Source organism: Notamacropus eugenii, chromosome 4 (genome assembly GCF_028372415.1).
Source record: "Notamacropus eugenii isolate mMacEug1 chromosome 4, mMacEug1.pri_v2, whole genome shotgun sequence".
Lineage (NCBI taxonomy): Eukaryota > Metazoa > Chordata > Mammalia > Diprotodontia > Macropodidae > Notamacropus > Notamacropus eugenii.
The window spans coordinates 187,995,627-188,021,564 of NC_092875.1; the positions used below are offsets into that span (position 1 = coordinate 187,995,627).

Sequence of the window (25,938 nt, forward strand, 5' to 3'; positions counted from 1 at the left end):
CTAATGAATGGGATTGCAATACCAAAACAGTGATTTTTGAATGATTATGAACAATCAGAGAGGTGTCTCAAGGCCAATGAAGCAAGAGTGTTTTAATTTTTTTTAATAGGAAGAAAATGTAGAGTCAACATGCCTCTTTTTGATTTCTGGAAAAACTGTAAAATATTTTGTTAAAAAATAGCTAGTGAACATCTAGAAAATGATGGTGCTAATATTACCGAGTTAGCATTGGTTTCATCAATAATAAGCTAAGAAGAGGTCTGACTACACTTACTTTTTTTTTTCCTTTTTGGACAGGACTACTGTACTGGTAGATCAGAAAAATGATGTAGATATAGCTTATCTAAATTCAAGCAAATCATCTGGAAAGGTATCTTGGGCTATTCTTATAGACAAAGTGGCGAGATGTATGCTAAGTGAAAGTAGTCTACCTAGGCTTAGAAGTAATTGAATGGCCAAGCCCAAAGAACAATCAATGATGGTTTAATGTCAACTTGGAAGGAGTTTCTTAGACTTCCCCACGGATCTATGTTGGGAACTTGGATAAAATAAAAAATAGCATGCTAATCAAATCTGCAAATGATATATGGCTAAAAAGGAACTGAAACATTAGATGATAGTTAAGATCCAAAAAGTTATCAACAAACCAATATTTTGGATAGATTCTAATTAAATTTAATAGGATAAACACACTGTACTTAGGTTAAAAAAATCAGCCTCACACCCAAGAGAGAGAAAAGTCATAACTATAAGATAGCAGAAAAGACTTCTGATTTTTAATCAGAGGATCTTGGTTCAAATACAAACACTGTCACTTTTCTGCATAAACTTAGGCATGTCACAACTTTTCTGGACTTGAAATCTATCCTTTCTTTCCTTTTCCTTGCTTCTTACAAAACTGTCATTCAATGCTTTCACTAGCCACATTAAAAACAGCATAGTGTAACAGGACACTACCACCAAACTCTGCTTTCCTTGGTCAAACCACATCTGTAGCATCATGTTCTGTTTTAATTATCACAGTTTTGGAAGAACATTGATAAACTGGAAAGCATTCAAAGGAGAGATAAAGCAGGATGCAAAAGTGCTTCAAAATTATGTCATACAAAGACTGGTTGAAGAAACTGGGGATATTTAGCCCAGGGAAGATGGGAGGAAGAATGACAACATACTCACATACTTGAAATCAATTATGCACAAGTGGAATTAGATTTGTTCTGTTGGTTCCAGAGGGTAAAACTAAGAACAACGGATGGAAGCTGCCGAGATAGATTCAGTCTGGAGAGAAAGAGTTCCTAACAATTAGAACTATTCAAAAATGGAATGGTTTGCCTTAGAAGAAAGTAGGCTGACTCTCAATAGAGACCTCTAATCAAAATCTGGTTGACCACTCTGGGTAGAATAGAAGGCTTCTGAGATCTTATTCAATTTAGACTCTTGTGTCTTAACACACGAAAAATTCAATGTAATAAGAATGTCTTTTTTAAGGCTATATTTTGCTGTTAAATGCTTTTTCTATAATCAAAAAGTCAGTTAAAAAAAAAAGGTAGGATAGCCCACATGTGCAACCCAAAAAACTGTAGTATTACGAAAATGTGTTCTACCATAAAGAATTGCTTGCAAAGCCTGTTTCTCTTCTAATATTTTCATCAATAATAACCTTCATATGTATGTAGCTCATTCTCACAAAAAGGAGAATGCAGACATCTGGTTCAACATTAATTATAATAATAGCTAACATTTATTTCGCATTTACTATGTGCCACAAGTGTGCAAGCACTTTATAATTATTATTTCACTTGGTCCTCACAACAACTCTGCCAGGTATGTGCTATTATTATCCTTATTTTACAGATGAAGAAACTGAGAGACAAACAGAGGTAAAGTGATTTTTGCCAAGGGTCACAGATAATAAGTGTCTGAGGCCAGATTTGAACTCAGGTTTCTCTTGACTCCAGGCTCAGGGTTCTATCCACTGCTTCCTCTACTTACTAATGTTTTCTTAATTATCCCTTTGGGGTAATATGTTTTATGATTTTTCTATTTTCTTAGTATCTTCTTCCTAAATATTTTTTCTTATCTTTTATTTATTTATTTTTTTAACATTCATTTTCACAAAATTTTGGGTTCCAAATTTTCTCCCCATTTCTCTCCTCTCCCCACCCCAAAATGCCAAGAATTCCAACTGCCCCCTCACCAATCTGCGCTCTCTTCTAACATCCCTCCCTTCCCGTGTCCCCATCTTCTCTTTTGTCCTGTAGGCCAGATAAATCTCTATACCCCATTACCTGTATTTCTTATTTCCTAGTAGTAAGAACAATACTCAACAGTTGTTCCTAAAACTTTGACTTCCAACTTCTCTTCATCCCTCCCTCCCCACCCATTCCCTCTGGGAAGCAAGCAATTCAATACAGGCCATATCTGTGTAGTTTTGCAAATGACTCCCATAATAGTCATGTTGTGTAAGACTAACTATATTTCCCTCCATCCTATCCTGCTCCCCATTGCTTCTGTTCTCTCTTTGGATCCTGTCCCTCCCCAAGAGTGTTGACCTCAAATTGCTCCCTCCTCCCACTGCCCTCCCCTCCATCATCCCTCCTACCCCTCCTATCCCCTTCTCCCCCACTTTCCTGTATTGTAAGATAGGTTTCATACCAAAATGAGTGTGCATTTTATTCCTTCCTTTAGTTGAATGTGATGAGAGTAAGCTTCACGTTTTTCTCTCACCTCACCTCTTTTTCCCTCCAATGAAAAGTCTTTTGCTTGCCTCTTTTATGAGAGATAATTTGCCCCATTCCATTTCTCCCTTTCTCCTCCCCATATATTTCTCTCTCACTGCTTAATTTCATTTTTTTAAGATATGATCCCATCCTCTTCAATTCACTCTGTGCTCTCTGTCTTTGTATGTGTGTATGTGTGTGTGTGTGTGTATGTGTGTATGTAATCCCACCAACTACCCAGATACTGAAAAGTTTCAAGTTACAAATATTGTCTTTCCATGTAGGAATGTAAACAGTTCAACTTTAGTAAGTCGCTTATGACTTCTCTCTGCTGTTTACCTTTTCATGCTTCTCTTGATTCTTGTGTTTGAAGGTCAAATTTTCTTTTCAGCTCTGGTCTTTTCATCAAGAATGCTTGAAAGTCCTTGATTTCATTGAAAGACCATTTTTCCCCCTGAAATATTATACTCAGTTTTGCTGGGTAGGTGATTCTTGGTTTTAGTCCTAGTTCCTTTGACTTCTGGAATATTATATTCTACCTCCTTCGATCCCTTAATGTAGAAGCTGCTAGATCTTGTGTTATCCTGATTGTATTTCCACAATACTTGAATTGTTTCTTTCTAGTTGCTTGCAATATTTTCTCCTTGACCAGGGAACTCTGGAATTTGGCCACAATGTTCTTAGGAGTTTCTCTTTTTGGATCTCTTTCCAGTGGTGATTGGTGGATTCTTTCAACATTTATTTTGCCCTCTGGTTCTAGAATATCAGGGCAGTTTTCCTTGATAATTTCATGAAAGATGATATCTAGGCTCTTTTTTTGATCATGGCTTTCAGGTAGTCCCATAATTTTTAAATTGTCTCTCCTGGATCTATTTTCCAGGTCAGTTGTTTTTCCAATGAGATATTTCACATTATCTTCCATTTTTTCATTCTTTTGGTTTTATTTTGTGATTTCTTGGTTTCTCATAAAATCATTAACCTCCATCTAGTCCATTCTAATTTTGAAAGAACTGTTTTCTTCAGTGAGCTTTTCGGCCTCCTTTTCCATTTGGCTAATTCTGCTTTTGAAAGCATTCTTCTCCTCACTGGCTTTTTGAACCTCTTTTGCCAATTGAGTTAGTCTATTTTTCAAGGTGTTATTTTCTTCAGCATTTTTTGGGGGTCTCCTTTAGCAACGTGTTGACCTGCTTTTCAGGCTTTCCTTGCATCTCTCTCATTTCTCTTCTCAGTTTTTCCTCTACCTCTGTAACTTGATTTTCAAAATCCTTTTTGAGCTCTTCCATGGCCTGAACCCACTGAATATTTATTTTGGATGTTTGGGATACAGAAGCCTCGACTTCTATGCCTTTCCCTGATGGTAAGCATTGTTCTTCCTCCTCTAAAAGGATGGGAGGAGATATCTGTTCACCAAGAAAGTAACCTTCTATGGTCTTATTTTTTTTCCTTTTTTTGGGCATTTCCCAACCAGTTACTTGACTTTGTGTCCTTTGTCAAGAGTAGGGTATATTCTAGGAATCTGTGAGATCTCAGTTCCTCCAAGGTGGCATAATCAAGCGTGTACTGGTCTAGATGCAGAGAGGGATTTTTGTGCCCAGAATCTTAGCAGATAGCTCTCCAGAGCCACTTGGCCTCCAGTTCCCAAGTCAGCACTGGGGGCTAATTTTCAGATAAGCTGGATGGGCAGGGCTACCATTCAGTTTGAGACAAAGACTAGCTTGGCCAAGGCCTCCACCCAGGGCTGAGGTAAGACTCAGCTCTTTAATGCCCCCAGGGGTTTTTATGCTCCAACAATGGAGCTTCCATAGGGGCTGCTGTGCAGGCTCTGTGACCGCTGCCTGCTGCTGGAGCTATGGGAAGGCACTTCTCCCTTCCTGGACAGCTGATAAAACCCCGTCACTGACCTTTGGCGCCTGTGGGCTGAGGAATCTGAGGACCCGCTACTGCGACTGGAGATTCTGCCCCAGAGGTGTCCTCCTCCCAGAGCCTCGTTGCCCGGCACCGCTTGGGCAAGGCTGGGCTGGGCTCCATGTCCAGTGCAACCAACGTTGCAGGTCACTGTGGACTGGAGATCTCCTCCACTCTGTTGTTCTCCACTTCTGCTGCTCCAAAATTTGTTGAGAATCCCTCTCTACAGGTATTTTATGGGTTGTGGGGAGGACCCTGCGTAAGTGTGTCTTTCTAGTCTGCCATCTTCCCTAAATATCTTTTTAAAGTATTATTTGGTGCTTTCAAAATTGTGTTACCTCCAACATGGAGATTATTTCCTTACGGTGACTTCGTCAAGTCACTCTTTCCAGCTTTGTTTTAAGAGACATCTCACCTCAGACACTTGAAACTCACTAGCTGTATGACCTTGGGCAAGTCACTTAACCCCAAATGCCTCATCCTGAGTCATCTCCAGTCATCCTGATGAATATCTGGTCCCTGGATTCAGAAGGCTCTGGAGGACAAGTGAGGCTGGTGACCTGCACAGCCCTCCCTCACTCAAAACAAAGTCAAGTGTGAGTTATGTCATTATTTCTCTGATGGCATGGTCTTCTTTGGCAATGAAAGCCGAACATACAAAATACAAATTTCAACTTCCTCAAATATCAATGAGGAAAGGAGTTACTAAAGTCCAAGTGCAGTGGTTTTGTCACAGACAATGAAAAGGTTATAAAACTGAAAATTAATTCCACTTTTTCTCTGTTGTCCTCCTTACTGGTTTTATCCAGTGGGATGATACGGCTCAGTTGGGTCTGAGAGCACATTTTCTGAATACCTGTTTTCATGCCCATTGTTCTTCCTTGTTTTATGAGTTGATCTAGATCACAATCTTTTACTACCCTTCTCCGTAATGTTTTGTGAACAACTCTGTTTTTGGAACTGGAGTTGCCTTTGATCACCATGTCACTCCACTTCCCAAAGAGGACAATTATCTTCTGGCTAAAATGGTTCTTGAGTGCTTTTGGCCTCCTTATTATGGGTATTCCTTTCCACTGGCTAAGTTTTTTGCAGGAAATGGTGATAATCAAAATTAAAATAGTTGCTTTTTTTACTTTTTTTTTGGTTACAAATAGTCCATTCCTATAGGTCAAGTTGAAGCTATTAGATCTTTATCCTTTCTTCAAATTCGATGTTAATTTTTACCTTTTACCTAACAAGTCGGCCTGACTACAGATAGCTGATTCTTACAAAGAATTAGTAAATTCTCTCTATTAGTAAAGAGCTATTTCTTGTCTGTTAGATAGAATTAATTTTTTTTTTGAAAGGTAGTAAGTTTGGTGCTGACTGGATCCATTTCTTTCCAACTCACTACTCACAATATGTAGATATGATATTTCAGAGTCATCCATAAGTCTGACTTCTTTCTCTTCTGAAACCTGAGTTCTATTTTTCAACATAATTTTCACCCTCACCCCTTCTGCCCACATTCACCTTGAAATTAACAAGTATTAAATTAAAAGTCGATTTAATTAGAAATTACAAAGAATCAAAAACTGTTGTACAAATTCTGTCACCAGAAATATCCTCAAGTCTCTCCCTACTTGGGTAAGTTCTCTGTACCACTATTGCCAAAGTGATTTACATTAAGTGAAGATCTGACCATGTTAAGCACTCAGTAAAATTCAGTAGCTTCCTATTGCCACTAGAATCAAACATATCCTCCTCCACTTAGCATTGAAAGCCCTTCACAACCTTACCCCTACCTATCATTGTATCTTTTTCTCTCTCACTTTCTCATGCAGTCAGACTGGCCTCTTCTCTGTTCCTCACACATGATACTTCATCTCCTATTTCTTTGCCTTTGCACTGGCTACCCACACCTGTCACAACCCCCCACCATGCTTGGAACACACACCCTCTTTACCTCCACCTGAATCATTCTCCTCCTTCAAAATACAGCTCAATCCCCAATTGATAAATGGTCAAAGGATACGAACAGGCAATTTTCAGAAGAAGAAATTAAAGATATCTATAATCATATGAAAAAATGCTCTAAATCACTTTTGATCAGAGAGATGCAAATCAAAACAACTCTGAGGTACCACATCACACCTGTAAGATTGGTAAACATGACAGAACAAGAAAATGATAAATGCTGGAGAGGATGTGGGAGAGCTGGAACACTAATTCATTGTTGGTGGAGCTGCAAGCTCATCCAACCATTCTGGAGAGCAATATGGAACTATGCCCAAAGAGCTACAAAAATGTGCATACCCTTTGACCCAGCAATATCGCTACTAGGACTGTATCACCAAGAGATCATAAAAATGGGAAAGGGTCCCACATATACAAAAATATTTATAGCAGCACTCTTTGTAGTTGCCAAAAACTGGAAGTCAAGGGGATGCCCATCAATTGGGGAATGGCTGAATAAATTATGGTATATGAATGTAATGGAGTACTATTGTGCCATAAGAAATGACGAACAAGAAGACTTCAGAGAGGCCTGGAAGGACTTATATGATCTGATGCTGAGTGAAAGGAGCAGAACCAGGAGAACTTTGTGCACAGCAACGACCACAGTGTGAGAGAGTTTTTTCTGGTAGACTTGGAATTTCGTAATAACGCAAGAACTTATTTAAAAAAAAAAATCCCAATGGTGGTTTTCTAAGGCAAAATGCCTTCCACACTCAAAGAAAGAAATATGGAAGTCAATCGCAGAATGTAGCAGCTCATGTTTGTGTGTGTGTGTGTTTTTGTGTATCATGTTTTGATTTGTTATATGATTTCTTCCATTTATTTTAGTTCGACCACATAGTATGACTATAGTGAAAATGTACTCAATAGGAAAGTATATGTAGAACCTATACAGAATTGTATGAGGTCGTGGGGAGGGAGGGGGGTAGTGGGGGGTAGGTGTGGAGGGGATAAAATCTTAATTTTATGGCAGTGATTGTAAAACATTAAAAAATAATAATAAAACAAAATTTTTTTAAAAAAAATTTTAAAAAATAAATAAATTATGTGTGAACAAAAAGGAAAAAAACAAAAACAAAATACAGCTCAAGCACTCCCTTCTACATGAAACTTTTCCTGATTCCCCTCAACTACTAGTTTCTTCACTGTCAAAGTACCTTGTATTTAATCTCTACTTATTTATATTTATTTGTTGTATTTATAGACTTATCTCCCCAACTAGAATGTAAGCTCTCTTTAGGTAGGAGCTATTTCATTTAATATATTTGCTTCCCCACCATATGGAACAATGCCTGGCAATGAGTCATCTCCAGTGAAAAGAGTTTTCTTACTATATACTTGATCTGGTCTGGTCCAGTCACCTTTCCCAGCTAAATTTTAAATACCATTGAAAAGCACTTAATAAATGCTTATGATTGATTTCTAGCACAGAAGAACTTACCAATACTCACAATCCACTGGCATAGGCATAAAAGATCAGTCCATTCTCTGGCTTCAAATACGTGTCACCTGTCAGTTAACAGGCAGATGGTGTCTAATTAGTTTGTCAACTGACTAGAAATGGGTAAAACAAACCAAAGGACAGGAGTATGAATCCAGTCTGAAGTGATACCAGGGCTAGCCCTGAACTGGCCTCAATTTAGACAACCCTTAAGTGGAAAGATCAGTTTTTCAAAGTTGTCCTGGAGAAGTTCCTACATGTATAGATCCAATCCTACATACATAAAATGTTAATTATTATTAATCCTCCTGTCAAATTCTCATAGTGCCACCAAAATGTGGCACTGATGGTTCTGCTCTAAATACCCATCAATATGTCCCACATGAGAAATATGAAAAGAAATCCATCATTTTCAGCCAAGAGAAAAGCTGAAGATATCAGAGACAGCTCTAACACCAGCACTTGCTTAGTTTAGGTTCCATTTTGGGACAAAATGAAGCACTTGTAAATCATTTAAAAATCAACAAAAATAGGCTTACTCTACCCTAACACAGCAAGGATATGTTACAAACATACAGTGGCACTTAGCTTTCCTCAACTCTACGTGGAAATGTATCTGGTCATCAGAGTAGGATATGGTAATGGACATGGTAACTCACTTGGTCTACAGAAATCCACCAAATCCAAAGGGCCCTGACTGCCCAAGGCTAGAGATACTTCTGTTTTTAGACTGCCATTGAAAAGAGTTGCTTTGGGTTTTTTTTTTTTAATAAACAGTAAAGTTCTCCAGATGCTCCTGTTGCCATTTCACTTCTCTCTTTGCCTGACAACTAAAAAACCTATTTTTTGTCCTTATGATGACCTCCAATTATGAACTCCTTGAAGGCAGGGATTTATCTTTTGTATTCCATTGCTTAGCATAGTGCCCAGTACACATCTGATAAATATTTATTGACTGAATGATCCCTTAGTTCTTTTGGAGACCATCTATCCCTGCAGTGGCTACACTTTTCCTCCTTCCCTTATTAAACAAGTTCAACTCTGTAAAGTTCAACTGTATTCTTCTCTTGAATCCCTTCCCCCCTTATCCTATCACTGATCTTGCCCTGCCAAGCCTCAACTTTTCCTGGCTTAATTGCTGTATCTATGAAATGATGGGGTTTTGACTAGCTCAGGGTTTTGTGGATAGGGCGTCCTTGAACTTGGATGGGAAAATTTTTACATCTTAATTGCAATGTAATCGATTTCCTTGGTAATCCTATTTTGTTTTATTCCTCTAATAATTGTATTCTGAGGGGGGAGGGAGTAGGAGTCCACAGGCTACACCAGTCTGGCAATGGGATCAATGACATACAAAAAGTTTCAGAATGCCTGGAATAAATGGTCACTGAAGTCCCTTCCAGCTCTAAATACAAGATCCTCTGAAGGATATATACCTGATATATATATTGAGATACATATATATATATACACATATATACACACACATACACATATATGTGTATATACATATGCTTAGATATACGTATATATATACACATATATATATATAAATATACCTTGTATATATACCTAATACATCCAAAAAGCAGGTATTGCCTGGACATCCTGCCAAAGAAGCCAAGTAAGGAAACTTATCTTCTATTCTCTATTCAGAAACTTGTAAAGCAACCCAAATTCACACTCTACTTTGAAAGGAACTCAGGATCAGCAGTATTTCCCAAAGGGATTTGCAGCTCAACACAACTGACAGATGCCATTTTGAAGAGGTGCAAAGGCAAAAAAAGCACAATAAGCATTCAAAGTTTTCTTCTAATATTTCCAACTTCCAAAAGGAACTGCATTAACCTCCAAATAATACTTCTATGAAAATTTGACTTAGAGCAGGCGATGGACATCTTCGGAAGGCAAAGACTGAAAGAGCCAAAGTGACCGCAGAGAGTCGTGTCAAACTCGGCATGGGCACGCAGGGACCTGGCCTGAGGTGGGAGGGGCACTGCCCTGGGGTAATGGGGGGGTGGCCGGGGGGTCCGGGCTCTCGGCTTCCTTCTCTCAGAGATGATACCCCTAGAGACCCCCCCCTCCCCCGCGGAGCAGCAAGACAAGGAGCGCCCTCCCCGGGGGGCATCGCCGGAGTCCGTCGGTAGCCAACCCTGGGGGGCACCGGAGAGCAGAGACGCGGGGATGGGGGAGGGGTGCCGGTCACGTGACTCTGCGGTCCAGCGGCTGCGGAGCTCAGCGCAGAACCTGGGCCACCGGCTCTGCCGCATCGCGGGTACGGCCGGAGGGAGGCGCGCTCCCGAGGGGAGGGAGGGGAGTCGCGGTCCAAGTGGGGGAGGACGAAGGGGCGGAGGGGCCGGACCCAGGCTGGGAGAGAAGTTCCCGCAGCCCCGGCGGACTCGGGGAAAGTTCGTGACTCCCAGGCGCGGCGCCAGTCCTCCCCCGGCCGGGCGGAAGCGAGGGTGGAGCGCAGGAGGAAGGCTCGGAGTAGAGGCTCCGACACCTTCGTTTCCCCCCACCCCCCCCCGCTCCCCGGCCCCTGAGGCCCCAGCTGCTCTCGGTCCACTTCCTCTCCGTCGCCCGCACTTTACCCACCCGGAGGTGAAATCCTGCTGCACACTCAGCAGCCTCTCTTTCAGGGTCTCCAGCATCTTCGCCGCCGCCGTCGGGGTCTCTTCCTCTTCTGCTCCCCCTCCCCTTCGTCTGGGACGGCCCCTTACCCCACGACTGTCACCCGCACACACATCCCCAGGCCCTGGGGTCTTCACACCGCCCCGGGTTCCCGGCGCGCCGCCCTCGCTCCGGGACGGCAGCCGCAGCCCCCACCTTCCGCGTTCTCCGCCCCCACCTCGGTAGCCCCGCCCCCGCCCCGCCCCCGCGCAGCCGTAATAGCACCAGGTTTGGCTCAAAATTCGCTGAGGCTGCGGCCGGCCGGCCGGGCGGGGAAGCCTATGGAGGCCGGAGAAGGCGCTCTGCGCGTGCGCGCTCTCTCCGCATCTCGTGCCCGCGCGCCGGGAAAACCGCTCTGCGGAACTGAGCCGCACGCTTCCAGCCCCCCAAAAGTGAGAAGCTCCGAAAAAACTGTTCCTGGCTTCCTGCAGTGGTAAAAGGGAGAGGAAGAACAGCTAGGCGCCGGGCCCGCGGTCAGGAAGACCTCAGACGCTCGGCTGTGTCTCCCCTGCTGAGTCACTTCACTAGCTTTACCTCGGCGTCCCCATCTGTCAGAAGAGCTGGAGAAGGGAATGGCCAACCACCCCGCTGCCTGTACCAAAAACACTCGACATAGGGTCCGAAGAGTCGGACCAGACTGAAAAAAGGAGCGATAAGAGCCACAGTGCTTTCCAGCGCAGCCCTGCGGCAAATCTGGTCAATGTCATCACTCCGAGAGGAGGAAACTGACGCTCCGAGAGGTTCCGAAGACCCGCCCACAGCTGACGTCACCTTCACTGCCCCTTGCCGTGTGTGTGTGTGTGTGTGTGTGTGTGTGTGTGTGTGTGTGTGTGTGTGTGTGTCTGTCTGTCTGTCTGTCTGTCTGTCTGTGTCTGTGTGTGTGTGTGTGTGTGTGTGTGTGTGTCTGTCTGTCTGTCTGTCTGTCTGTGTCTGTGTGTGTGTGTGTGTGTGTGTGTGTGTGTGCGTGGTGTGCGCGCGCTTATTTATTCCCATTAAGTCAGAAAATCATGCCTAATGGAGTCAGAAAATAGCTCTGAACTTAGGTAAGCAAGCTGAGGAGACGCTTTGTGCACTTAGAGCAGTCCCAACCCAGGATACCTGTGTCAACCCAAAATTATATTCTCCACATGTGTTTAACCATAATGTGAGAAGGGAATTTCTTAATGGAATAGGTTGTAAATACAATAACATAAGAGAATGCCGAGGTGTCAGTTGAACTTGTCCATACAGGATTTCTACGTTTCTTTTACCATTAACATGACATAATATGACATAAAAAGTCCCATTATTCAAGAACCATCATTCTGGTTCAAGGTGCTTTCTCCTTGGTAGTCATAAACAGACCAATGCTTCTGGTCAGCTGCATCTGGCCTTGTAGTTGCTGAGGCAGGAAGGGGCATTTGGGGTTCACTTAGAGAGAAAAGTAAAGCATGTCTGTTGTGGCAGAGCACAGAAAGCATTATGGTAGGTTAAGAACAGAATGGGCCAGAATGTCTTTCTCCTGATTGACCAATTCAAGTTTTAGGCCTTTCTCAGGTGATGGGGGCCCCAAAATGATTTACAATGCATACATGCGCACGCGCGCGCACACACACACACACACACACACACACACACACACAAGAAAGCACTTTGCATATATCACTTCATTTGATCCTCAAAAAATCCCATGAAAGAGATATTATTCCCCATTTAACAGATGCAGAAACTGAGGTTGAGTTTTAAACTATGCTCACATAGTATGGTGTAAGGGGGCAGAAACCTGAAATAAAGAAACTGCGTTAAGACAGGACACAAAAGCAAAAACAGGTAAGGAAACTATATCTTACTGAAAGGTACCATAGACAATAAAGTCGTATCAATACTAAACATATATGTACCAAATTTTTGAAGAACTTGGATGAGTTATAGGAGGAAATAGATAATAAAACTATACAAGTGGAGGACTTCAACTTTCCCCTCTCAGAGCTAAATAAATCTAACCAAAAAATAAACAAGAAAGAAGTTAAGGAGGTGAATAAAATTTGGGAAAAGTTAGATATGATAGATCTTTGGAAAAACAGAATGGGAATAGACAGGAATATACCTTTTTCTCAGCCATACATGTCACATACAAAAAAACTGACCATTAATTAGGACAGGGGTGGGGGATCTTTGGCCTCAGGTCCACATGTGGCCCTCTAGGTCCTCAAGTGCAGCCCTTTGAGATTAATAATATTGAAAGTAATAAAACCATTGAACTAATAAATTAAGCTAAAAGGTAGTTTTATGAAAAAAAAAGAAGAAAATAGATAAACCATTGATTATTTTGATTTTTATAAAAGAAGAAAACCAAATTACCAGTACCAAAAATGAAAGGGGTGAACATACCACCAATGAAGAGGAAATTGAGACAGCTGTTAGGAGCTATTTTGCCCAATTATATGCCAATAAATTTGATGATATAAATGAAGTAGATGAATATCTACAGAAATATAATTTGCCCAGATTAACAAAAGAAGAAATGAAATAGTTAAATTACCCAATCTTAGAAAAATAAATTGAAGAAGCTATCAAAGAATTTCCTAAGAAAAAAATCCCCAGGACTAGATGAATTCAGAAGTGAATTCTCCCGAACATTTAAAGAACAAATAATCCCAAGTTATTTAAACTATTTAGAAAAATAGACAAAAAAGGAGTCCTACCAAATTCCTTTTATGACACAAATATGATGCTGATACCCAAACCAGGAAAAGCTAAAACAGAAAACTATAGACCAATTTCCCTAATGACTATCAATGCAAAAATTTTAAATGAAATAAAAGCAAAGAGATTACAGCAATATATCACTAGGATCATACACAATGACTAGTTGAGATTTACATCAGGAATTCAGAGCTGGTTCAGCATTAGGAAACTATCATTATAAATGACCATGTCAATAACAAAACCAATAGAAATCACATCATTATCTCAACAGATGCAGAAAAAACCTTTGGCAAAATACAGCATCCATTCTGATTAAAAACACTACAGAGCATAGGAATAGAGTATACCTTAACATGATAAGTAATGTTTATCTAAAACTATCAGCAAGCATTATCTGTAACGGAGAATAAGCTAGAAGGATTCTCATTACAATCAGGGGTGAAGCAAGGAAGCCCGTTATCACCTCTATTATTTAATAGTATACTAAAAATGTTAGCTATAGCAATAAGAGAAGAAAAAGAAATTGAAGGAATTAGAAAAGGCAATGGGCAAATAAAACTATCACTCTTTGGAGATAATATGATTTTATACTTAGAAAATCCTAGTGAACCAATTTTAAAAAATAATGGAAATTATTAACAACTTGAGCAGAGCTGCAGGATACAAAATAAACCCACATAAAATCATCAGCATTTCTATATATTACTAACAAAGTCCAGCAGCAAGAGGTAGAAAGAGAAATTCCATTTAAAATACCTGTAGACAATATAAAATACTTGGGAGTCTACCTGCCAAGACAAGCCCAGGAACTATATGAACACAACTATAAAACATTTTTCACGTAAATAAAGTCAGATCTAAACAATTGGAAAGATATTAATTGCTCATGGATAGGCCAAGCCAATATAATAAAAAATGACAATTCTACCTAAATTAATCTATTTATTCAGTACCATATCAACCAAACTATCAAAGATTATTTTATAGAGCTAGAAAAAATAATAAAAAAATTCATGTTGAAAAACAAAAGCTCAAGGCTATCAAGGGAATCAATAAAAAGAATGTGAAAGAAGATGGTCTAGTAATACCAGACTCAAACTATATTATAAAAGTGGAAATTATCAAAACAATCTGGTATTGACTAAGAGATAAAGTGGAGGATCAGTGGAATACATCAGGTACAAATTACATTAAATGACCATAGTAATCTAATATATGATATACACAAAGAGCCAAGCTTTTGGAATAAAAGTTCATTATTTGACAAAAACTCTTGAGAAAACTGGAAAACAGTGGTAGAAACTAGGTATAAACCAACATCTCATACTGTATACCAAGAGAAGGTCAAAATGGGTACCTATTTACACATAAAAGGTGATAGCATAAGCAAATTAAAAGAGCATGGAAGTATATTTGTCAGATTTATGGCTAAGGGAAGATTTTAAGACCAAAAAAGATATAGACAACATTATAAAGTGTAAAATAATTTTGATCACATGAAATGAAAAAGGTTTTGTACCAACAAAACCAATGCAAACAAAATTACAAGGAAAACAGAATACTGGGGAAGCTATCTTGCAACAAGTATCTGATAAAGACCTCATTTCTCAAATATATAACAAACTGAGTCATTTATAAAAATACAAGTCATTCCCCAATTGATAAATAGTCAAAGGATATGAGCAGGCAGTTTTCAGATAAAGAAATCAAAACTATCTACAGTCATATGAAAAAATGCTCTAAATCACTATTGATTAGAGAAATGCAAATTAAAACAACTCTGAGGTACCACCTCACACTTACCAGATTGGCTAATATCACAAAAAAAGAAAATGTTGGATGTTGGAGGGGAAATGGGGAAACTGAGACATTAATGCACTGTTGGTAGAGTTGTGAAATGATCAGTCATTCTAGAGAGCAATTTGAAACTATGCCCAAAGGGCTATAAATTAGTACATACCCTTTCATCCAGCAATACCACTGTTATATCTATATTCTAAAGACATCCAAAAAGGGGGAAAGGATCTATTTGTATAAAAATATTTACAGTAGCTCTTATTGTGGTGGCTAAGAATTGGGAATAGAAGGTATGTCCATCAGTTGGGGAATAACTAAACAAGCTGTGGTATATGATTGTAATGGAATACTATTGTGTTATAGGAAATGATGAACAGAATGATTTCAGAAAAGCCTGGAAATATTTATATGAACTGATACACAGTGAAGTGAACAGAACCAGGAGAACATTATACACAGTAACAGCAATATTGTTTGATGAAGAAATTTGAATGACTTAGCTATTCTCCACAATATAATGATCCAAGACAGTCCCAAAGGACTAATGAAGCATACTATCCACCTGCTTAGAAAGAACTGTTATTAATAGAATACATACTGAAGCAGACTATTTTTCAATTTCTTTCTTTTTTTGATCATGATCTTTTTTTAAATTTATTTATTTTAAGTTTTCAACATCCATTTCTACAAAATTTTGAGTTCCAAATTTTCTCCCCATCTCTCCCTTCCCCCACCCCAAAGTGCTGAGCGTTCTAACTGCCCCTACCACCACCAATCTGCCCTCCCTTCTAACATCCCTCCCTTCCGTTATCCCCATCTTCTCTTTTGTCCTGTAGGGCAAGATAAATTTCTATGCCCCATTACCTGTATTTCTTGTTTCCCAGTTGTATGCAAGAACAATACTCAACAGTTGTTCCTAAAACTTTGAGTTGCAACTTCTCCTCCTTCCTCCCTCCCCACCCATCCCCATTGGGAAGGCAAGCAATTCAATATAGGTTATATATGTGTAGTTTTGCAAATGACTTTCATAATAGTCATGTTGTGTAAGACTAACTATATTTCCCTCCATCCTATCCTGCCCCTCATTTCTTCTATTTTCTCTTTTGACCTTGTCCCTTCTCAAGAGTGTTGAATTCTAATTGCCCCCTCCTCCCATTGCCCTCCCTTCCATCATCCCTCCCCACCCTGATTATCCCTTTCTCTCCCACTTTCCTGTATTGTAAGATAGATTTTCATACCAAAATCAGGGTGCATTTTGTTCCTTCCTTGAGTCAAATATGATGAGAGTAAACTTCACGGTTTCCTTCTCACCTCCCCCCTTTTTCCCTCCATTGAAAAGTCTTTTTCTTGCCTCTTTTATGAGAGATAATTTGCCCCATTCCATTTCTCCCTTTCTCCTCCCAATACATTCCTCTCTCACCCCTTACTTTCATTATTTTAGATATGATCCCTTCCTATTCAACTCACCCTGTGCTCTCTGTCTCTGTCTCTCTATGTCTCTGTCTCTCTGTCTCTGTCTCTGTCTCTCTCTCTCTGTGTTTGCGTGTATGTGTGTATAATCCCACTAACTATGCAGATACTGAAAAAAGTTTCAAGAGTTACAAATATTGTCTTTCCATGTAGGAATGTAAACAGTTCAACTTTAGTAAGTCCCTTATGATTTTTCTTTGCTGTTTTCCTTTTCATGCTTCTCTTGATTCTTGTGTTTGAAAGTCAAATTTTCTTTTCAGCTCTAGTCTTTTCTTCAAGAATGCTATTTCATTGAATGACCATTTTTTCCCCTGAAGTATTATACTCAGTTTTGCTGGGTAAGTGATTCTTGGTTTTAGTCCTAGTTCCTTTGACTTCTGGAATATCATATTCCATGCCCTTCGATCTTTTAATGTAGAAGCTGCTAGATCTTGTGTTATCCTGATTGTATTTCCACAATATTTGAATTGTTTCTTTATAGCTGCTTGCAATATTTTCTCCTTGACCAGGGAACTCTGGAATTTGGCTACAATATTCCTAGGAGTTTCTCTTTTTGGATCTCTTTCAGGAGGTGATTGGTGGATTCCTTGAATACTTATTTTGCCTTCTGGTTCTAGAATATCAGGGCAGTTTTCCTTGACAATTTCATGAAAGATAATGTCTAGGCTCTTTTTTTGGTCATAGCTTTCAGGTAGTCCCATAATTTTAAAATTGTCTCTCCTGGATCTATTTTCCAGGTCAGTTGTTTTTCCAATGAGATATTTCACATTATCTTCCATTTTTTCATTCTTTTGGTTCTGTTTTGTGATTTCTTGGTTTCTCATAAAGTCATTAGCCTCCATCTGTTCCATTCTAATTTTGAAAGAACTATTTTCTTCAGTGAGCTTTTAAACTTCCTTTTCCATTTGGCTAATTCTGCTTTTTAAAGTATTCTTCTACTCATTGGCTTTTTGGACCTCTTTTGCCAATTAAGTTAGCCTATTTTTCAAGATGTTATTTTCTTCAGCATTTTTTGGGTCTCCTTTAGCAAGTTGTTGACTCACTTTTCATGATTTTCTTGCATCTCTCTCATTTCTCTTCCCAATTTTTCCTCCACCTCTCTTACTTGATTTTCAAAATCCTTTTTGAGCTCTTCCAAGGCTTGAGACCATTGAATATTTATTTTGGATATTTGGGATACAGAAGCCTTGACTTTTATGTCTTTCCCTGATGGTAAGCATTGTTCTTCCTCATCTGAATGGATGGGAGAAGACATCTGTTCACCAAGAAAGTAACCTTCTATAGTCTTATTTTTTTCCCCTTTTTTGGGACATTTTCCCAACCAGTAACTTGAATTTTGGGTCCTTTGTCAAGAGTAGGGTATACTCTGGGGATCTGTAAGATTTCAGTTCCTCCAAGGTGGCATAATCAAGTGAGTACACTGGTCTGGGAGCAACAAGAAATTTTTGTGCCTAGGATCTGTGAGTAGTAGAGTTTCCTCTCTACAACCACCTGGGCTCCAGTTCCACCAAGCCAGCATTGGGGGCTGAGATTCAGATAAACTGCTCAATTGCTCCATGGGCTTTAGGTGGGGGCAGGGCCACCATGCAGGGCTGAGGTAAGGGTCAGCTGCTCACTTCCCCCAGGGGTTTTACGATCCAACAATAGATGCAGGCTGCTATGGGAGCTGCTGCAGCCTGATGCGGCCTCTGCTGCTGCTGCCTGAGGCTGAAACTATGGGAAGACCCTGCTCCCTTCTAGGCCAGCTGAATCCCTTTCACTGACCTTTGGCACCTGTGAATCCAGAGATCTGCAAACCACTGCTGCTGCTGCTGGGGATTCCACCCCTGAGGCCTGCTCGAGTCCTCCTCTGGGGGCTGTGCAGCTCAGCCAAGGCTAAGCTGGGCTCCATGTCCAGTGCAACAGACCTTTCCTGTTGGTCTTTCAGGTCACCTTGGGTTGGAAATATCCTCCACTCCATTGTTCTGTGGCTTCTGCTGCTCTAGAATTTATTGAGAGTCTTTCTTTAAAGGTATTTCATGGGCTTTGGGCGAAGAGCTAGTGTATGTGTGTCTTTCTACTCTGCCATCTTGGCTCTGCCCCCACCTTTTTTTCTTTTATTAGAGTCTTCTTATGTAAAATGACTAATATGGAAATGTTTTACATATTTGTACATGTATAACCTATATCTGATTGCTTACCATCTCAGGGAGTGGGGAGGTGAAGGAAGGAGGGAGGGATAGAATTTAGAACTCAAACCTTTAAATAAAAAAAAAAATTAAAATTTTAAAATGAAATAAAATAAATAAATAAAATGATTTTTAAATGTAAAGAACAAAAAAAGACTCGAAACATCCTGTGTATGCATGCATGTGCAATCATGTAATGTATGCATCCACACATATGTATTGCACACATGTGTCTGTGTATATGTATGTATATTCATAACACACATATACATACAAGTATCTACTCATGCATATATAAACAAAAGTATACATACATATATACATAAATCCACATATATGTGTGTATATATGGATATATGTATGTATATAGTTTATTTCAATGCAGTTTAAATTTAGCCTTAATTCATGTTTTGAAAACCTTCAAGAACTAGCTACTATTATCAGTGTCAAAGGGGTTAGATTTGTGTATCTTTCCTAGGTATTCTAGGTGATATGAGATGTTGCACCAACCAGGATTTTTGCACTGTATTTGGTTCCTGATTTGCCTTATAGAGCCTGAATCTTTGTGACTCCATTTGGGGTTTTTTTGGCAAAGATTCTGGAGTGGTTTCTCATTTCCTTCTTCAGCTCATTTTACAGATAAGGAAACTGAGGCAAGCAAGGTTAAGTGACTTGCTTAGGGTCACCCAGCTAATAAGAATCTGAGGCTGGATTTGAACTCAGGTCCTCATGACTCCAGGCCTGGTGCACTAACTTCCTTATAAAACTAACACATAGTGTGGTCCAGGACCTCAAGGCCATGTGGCCTGCTTGGACCTTGGGTATGGCCTTTTGACAGAGTCAAAAAGTTTACAGAACAAATCCTTTTATTAAGGGGATTTGTTCTGTGAAGTTTGGATTCAGTCAAAGGGCTGCACTTGAGCACCTAGAGGGCCACATGTACCTTCAAGATCACAGGTTCATTTTAACATTTACCTGCAAGGAGGTATACTTTATTATTTTGCTCACTAGGTGGTGAACAATTCCAGTGGTCACATTTTACCAAAAATTTGCCCCCTCCCACCTAAGCTTAAGGGCTTAAAGAGTTGATCAAAGGAAAGCCCTTTTGATCTGGTTTCTGAATGAGTCTAGACAATGACACAAAACATTTTCAAACCCTACCCCCTGCTTGTTTGAGAAATTTCCTCTTCTCTGTTGACCCTCTAATGCTGTTGATTCACAGGAAAGCAACTTTTCTCTGGCTACATGGTTCATTAAACTTAGTAATAAATTTTTTTTAAATTGCAAAGAAAATATTAATCATCTGTAAACCTCCTGCTTGTTCTTACACATCTTTAGGGTAGTTGAGGAATGGTCCTGTGTCACTTGCTCCTACAGATCAAGGAAGGAATTAAGGAAGGACATTCTAGTCTAATATATCTCCAGGGAGCAGGAATCAGACATTGGAAAGCAAGAGAAGTGAGAGGAAGAAAGTTGTCATTTTGCCACAATTATGCAATTTTTGGAAGTTGCCCTTGTTCTCTGTCTAGTCTAGACTTGGTTCTACTTTTCAGTTCCCAGCTGAACACTTTGGCTTCAGTTTTGATCAACTTTCCTACACATTTCCCAGTGTCTACTGGCAGAAAAGCAGGTCTCACCTTTCTGCTTTCTAAGGTCTTCACCAAGGTTAATGGGAGAACAGGAATGGCAGATTCCTTTGGTTATGGAGGGGGAGGTGGAAAAAGGAGGAATATAGCAACCTTCAGATATATCCTACAGTATTGTCCTCTTATCTCCAACAAGCACTGCTCTGCAGAGTCCAGAACAGAGGGCTTAGCTTAAGGATTGTGGCATGATCATGGGCTGCAAATATAAAACAGAATCAAATTATTTCTTTTTGGTGTAAAAGCGCAATGATGGTAAGCTGTTAGAAGCAGAGGTTACATTTTACAGAAGCGATGGAACAACCTTCTGAGAAAGACAGTCCCAGTAGGAGGAGGAAAATTGGGCTAACCTGATCCTAGCCCGTGACTAATAATCCCTGAAGAAATAGGATCATAGGATTTCAGAATTGGAAGGAAACCGAGAGGCATCTAGTCCAACTCTTTTTTTTAACAGATGAGAAAATAAACAGAGAAATTAAATGGTTTACTCAAGGTCATGCAATCAGGAAGTAGCTGACCTGTCTGATTCTAAACCCAGTGTTCTTTTTAGTATATCAAGCAAATAAAAGATAGCTTACAGAACTGTTTACTATCATTTACACAATCTACCTTAAAACTCTATATAAATGTGAGTTACTATTATTACTTAGAAACCTGGAATACTAGACCTATCAGGTTCTGAGAAGCTTGGGAATATTTGCTTCATTCATGTCCTCAATGTAAGTTTAGGATCAAAGAGAGCTAAAAGAGGTCTAAGACATCTAATCCAACTCCCTCATTTTATAAATTAAGAAACTGAGGCACAGAGAGGACAAATGACTTGCCCAAAATTGCACAGGTAATAAGTAGCAAAGAGAATTTGAATCTGAGTTCTCTGGACTGGATGTCAAATCAGGTGCTGTTTCAGGCCATGTATCTACTGTTGTGTGACATGTTAGTACTATGGACAGCACAATGTGCTACATTTTCTTTTCACAGACTACAATTTGAATTTTCCTTATGTACACAGAATTTAACTAGTTTGGCAAAGGCACAGTCTGGAAACTTGGAAAGTCTCCATCATCTTTGTGGCCCAGATCTCTCAAAAACAGAAACCCTCTTGACCCTAAAAATGATTAGGCTTCTGGGCCAAGACTGGGGAACTGATCCCCTTTCCTTTTGGCATGGAAAAAGGAATGGGATGCAGAATAGCAAGGAGTGATTTGATAACATTTTTCAAATATGTGGTATAACTATAAAAAGTTATTTCCAAAAATTGGGTAATGGGGGAAGTGATAAAGAAACCTCTTGATCAATTGATTCACACATCTCTCCACTAGTTCATTTTATAGACAGAAAGCAAAGGGCAGACAAAACATAATGAGAAATTAGTATCTTAAGTGCAAAAACTGGAATGGTTTATCTTTGGAGGAAAGATTCATCCTTACTAGAGGTCTTGTTATTCCTTTACAATGTATGAAAAAAGTTTCCCTCTTTAAATTATAAAGGAAGCCCCTGACTCTCTGCAATTCCCCAATAGCTGAGCAGCCAGTTTGTTTCTAGTTTTTTGCTACCTTTAAAAAGAAAAGTGCCATCACTTTTTCAACTTCCTCCTTTAAAGCACACTTCCTACAAATGAGAATATTCATGGGCTTACATCACTACTCTTTGGGCTCACCTCTAGGAAGTGTAGTCCAGAGAGGCTTTCCTGAGTAGGGATGTTACCCTACCCTAATCATTGTTAGGGATGTAGTTTTGGGAAAATGCCCACTACTACAGCTACATAAAGTCATCAAGCCAAAGTCTGTCTCACTGCAACTTCTACTCATTTCTTCTAACTTTTTCCTCTGGAGCCTAGTAAAATAACTCTAATTCCTCTTTCACATAATAGTTCTTCAAATACTTGAAGAAACCATGTGAAGATGCAGTCAGAGAAAGATACTAAGTGCTGTAGCAATTCCTTAAAAAAGAAAAAAGACATTACTTTTGTCTAGAGCATCATTCAGGGAACATTTTGTAGAACCTTAAAGGCTAGGTAGGAATTGGACAAGTGGGGCTGAGTGGGGAGAGAACATTTCTAGAAAGTACAGAATATATTTGAGGAGCAATGAATAATGAAATTGCTAGAAAATGGGATGTGTGAAGGATAGCAGTGGGAATAAGACCAAACTGAACTCAAAAACAGAAGTGGCAGTAACAACAGGATTTCAAAATAATGCCTGTGGACTTCAATAAATCATATAGCTCTGATCCTGTTGCATCCTTATAACTACCCTGTCTATACCCCCTCAAGACTTCATCGATGTGCCATTGAAGTTGTCTACTGAGAGAAATATAATCACAATGAACTCATATTAAATTGTATCAGATTTTTTTGAAAACTCTTGTTGAAAACATTATCTACCCTTAAAGTTCTTTGAAAATTAGCCAACAAAAATATAGCAGTGCAAATACTAATTACAGATTTTCTGCCAACAAAACCCATACAACTTGCCTCATTAAGTCTTCCCAGAAATACAGGACTACAATGATTTCTGCCAAGCCTATTGTATTGAAAGAAAACTTTAATCTTCCAAAATTAAAAAAAAACTTAAAATCTTTTATTTTCTCCTACAAAATTGGAACTTTCAATACATTTAAAACATCTATTCAAAAAAAATATTTTTTTTTAAAAAAAGAAATTCCCTAAAGTGGTAGGTTGCAATAGAATTTCCTACAATTATACTCAGGAGGCCATATAATTTAAAGTTAATGGCTTATTTTTTGACTTGGCTTATTGCTACCTGCTCCTATATTAATTCTTCCTCTTTGGCTTTGCCAGAAACAAAATTAACAGTTCCTACTCAGTTAAGTATGGCAGGTTAAGGGCACAATTCTAAGTTCTGACTTTGGGAAGTACATTTATTTGATTGGCATCAGTGACTGCTTAGAACTAAACTGTCTCCATCTAAATTGTCATTGAACCTATGACCTAATTTATAAGTGTCCATTTTAGTTATCACCTATCTATCTAAATGGCAAGAACCTTAAGGAGGATTGACAGAATTGTAGAATGTTAGTACGATAGACTAAATGTGGGGAAACCTGATTTTAGGGGAAAGGTAATCTTTCTTATTATAGCTTCAGTCAGTTAACCAATTCCCGATCAATCAAAGTGACTCCAGATCAGTTAATTAATCAATAACAACAAACATTTATTAAGCAAGCACTTCCTATGTTTCAGGCACTGTGCTAGGCAGTGGGAATAGAAATATTTTAAAAAATGAAATAATTCCCACTCTCAAGGAGCTAACATTCTAATGGAAGAAAATATCCCACAGATAAAAATCCCACTCATATATTTTTTATGTAAGACCATACTAAATGATACATAAATTTGAAAGCCAAAGCTGCTGAATTAAGAGGGAATAATAAGTTATATAACAAGAAACTAAATCAGGTCGTAACTGTTTGCTACTGTTGTTTGCAATAACAAACTCCAAAATCTGGAATAGTTTTACAAAGAAATTTATCAGGTTATTTGGCAAAGGAGAGTGGACTGAAAGGGAAATGTGGCTCCCTTTCATCCAAGCTCTGGAAAGATTACATTAGAAAGGATTTAGACAAGAGTGCTGGCACATGAACCGCAAAACCTCATGGACACAGTTAAGCAATTTTGCTGAGAGACCAACCTGAAAGCAAGTGTATTGAGATAGATAGGAGTAACTGTAAAGATTCAGTAAAATCTGAGTAAAGAAAAATACAAGAGAACTCAAAGTACAAACTTGCATATACCCAAAACAATTCCTGAATGTGGGGACCCCAAACATGTGGAGATCCAGGACCTGGGGTAATCCAAAATATCTTGTAGTCATTTCAGGAATTCCTAGACAGTTACTAGGGTCAGGTGACATTCTGGCTTCAGGCAACCTTTAATCACATGAGATTGGATTCAAACAGTTTAATTATCTTTCCCAAATTTAACAAATCATTTCCCAATATAACAAATCATTTCTCCCGACATTACTCAGAAAAACAAAAGACTACTCCTTTTCTTTGTATCTCCAAGGTAGTATTAATTGATTCTTCATTCAATTCTGTGAGGATTGTCTACAGAGCATGGCGACAGTCTGACTCAAGTCATTGCTCTGACCTTGTGGCTCAAGGTTAAATCTACTCTGCCTAATTCTCTTCATGTCCAGTCTCTACATGGCAGAAAGAAAATACTGCACAGATAAAAGTCCCATCCATGTATTTTTATGTAAGACCATACTGAATGACACGAATTTGAAAGCCAAAGATGTTGAATTAAGAGAGAATATTTCAATTGATAGAATGTAGAGCCATTTTATAGTGAAAAGGATTTTGGTGGCAAGAATCTGTCTTCTGGATATTCAGTACCTGGAGCTGCTGAAAAATGGTGGTCTACAGCACCTGCCCTGGAGGGCACTGACTCCTCTGGGACAGACCACTGAAGCCTTTTGCTCTTACAGCCATCATCATGGTCCAGACAATATGCCAGGGTTCAGAATGCTATGACCAGATCCATGTCACTTACTTTCTTTCCATACAGCTACCCTTTCTTTTGCTCCCATATTTACTGTCAATTATATTTCTGCCAGCTGTATGCCTGTTGCTTGAGGCAGACTTGCACAGGTTCAATTTTTTAAAATTTTATTGATATCTTTTGTTTTTGCATCACCTACATTTCCCCCTGTAACTCTCCCAGAGGGCCATTCTCTTAAATAGAAAGAAGAGAGCCAAAGTTCCACAAAACTAATGAATAAGTAAATGGATAGATGGGTGACTGAATGAATAAACAAAAAAAAATTTATTAAATTGCTGCATATGTAAATCACTGTGCTATACACTGGGGAAACAAATAGAAAAGCAAGACAGTCCCTGTTCTCAAAGAGCTTACAACATAATAAAGGAGACAACATAGAAAGTTTCAGATGCACGTCAGATGGAAGGACCTTGTCCTCCTTAAGTCACAGTGGGGAAGAAAATGATAATAATTTATCTTTTAAAAATGTGATTTCAATAGATAAAAACCACCTTTCTGATGCAGAGCCATTTCATAGTGCCAAGGACTTTGATGGCAAGAACCTCTTTTCTGCATATTTACTACTGTGTCTGCTGGAAAGTCATTGTTTGTAGCACCTACAGAAACAATCACCAGATCACGTCTTTACTAGAGTTGCTCCCATGAATGATTGCTGAAGAGACTGGGTTAGAAGCAGGACTAATTAATGGTCTGGAATAGTGGTGGTGGTGGTGGTCCATTGTTTCCAGGGCTCTTGGATTCAGAGTCCCAAGCTATCTCCATCAGTCTGAAGAGAGGTGATGGCAGTGTTCTGACTTGCTTTGAACCAATGTTGTTTTCTGTCAGTGTTGCTGCAACTGGGTTGGCTTGCCTATCCTTTAGGTGATAGTTCCTTGGCAATTGGTGGAGATGGTTGAACCCTTCTCCACATGGG

The 25,938-nt window shown here is 39.3% G+C and overlaps 1 protein-coding gene across 9 annotated transcripts in view; it reads right to left on the reverse strand.

The window, feature by feature from the left end:
• The window catches only part of DTNBP1 (dystrobrevin binding protein 1), a 180,955-nt gene extending 169,491 nt beyond the window's left edge, over window positions 1-11,464 (reverse strand). For 2 of the 9 annotated variants that reach the window (XM_072603899.1, XM_072603894.1), the window contains exon 1: window positions 11,269-11,444. In XM_072603899.1, coding sequence (XP_072460000.1) covers window positions 11,269-11,282 — 14 coding nt within the window. In that variant the 5' untranslated portion in view covers window positions 11,283-11,444. Of the gene's footprint in view, window positions 1-8,064; window positions 8,133-10,659; window positions 10,924-11,268 lie in introns of those variants that run through there. The other 7 variants (XM_072603897.1, XM_072603898.1, XM_072603893.1 and 4 more) reach the window with 6 other exon arrangements.
• Between the last annotated feature and the right edge of the window lie 14,474 nt (window positions 11,465-25,938).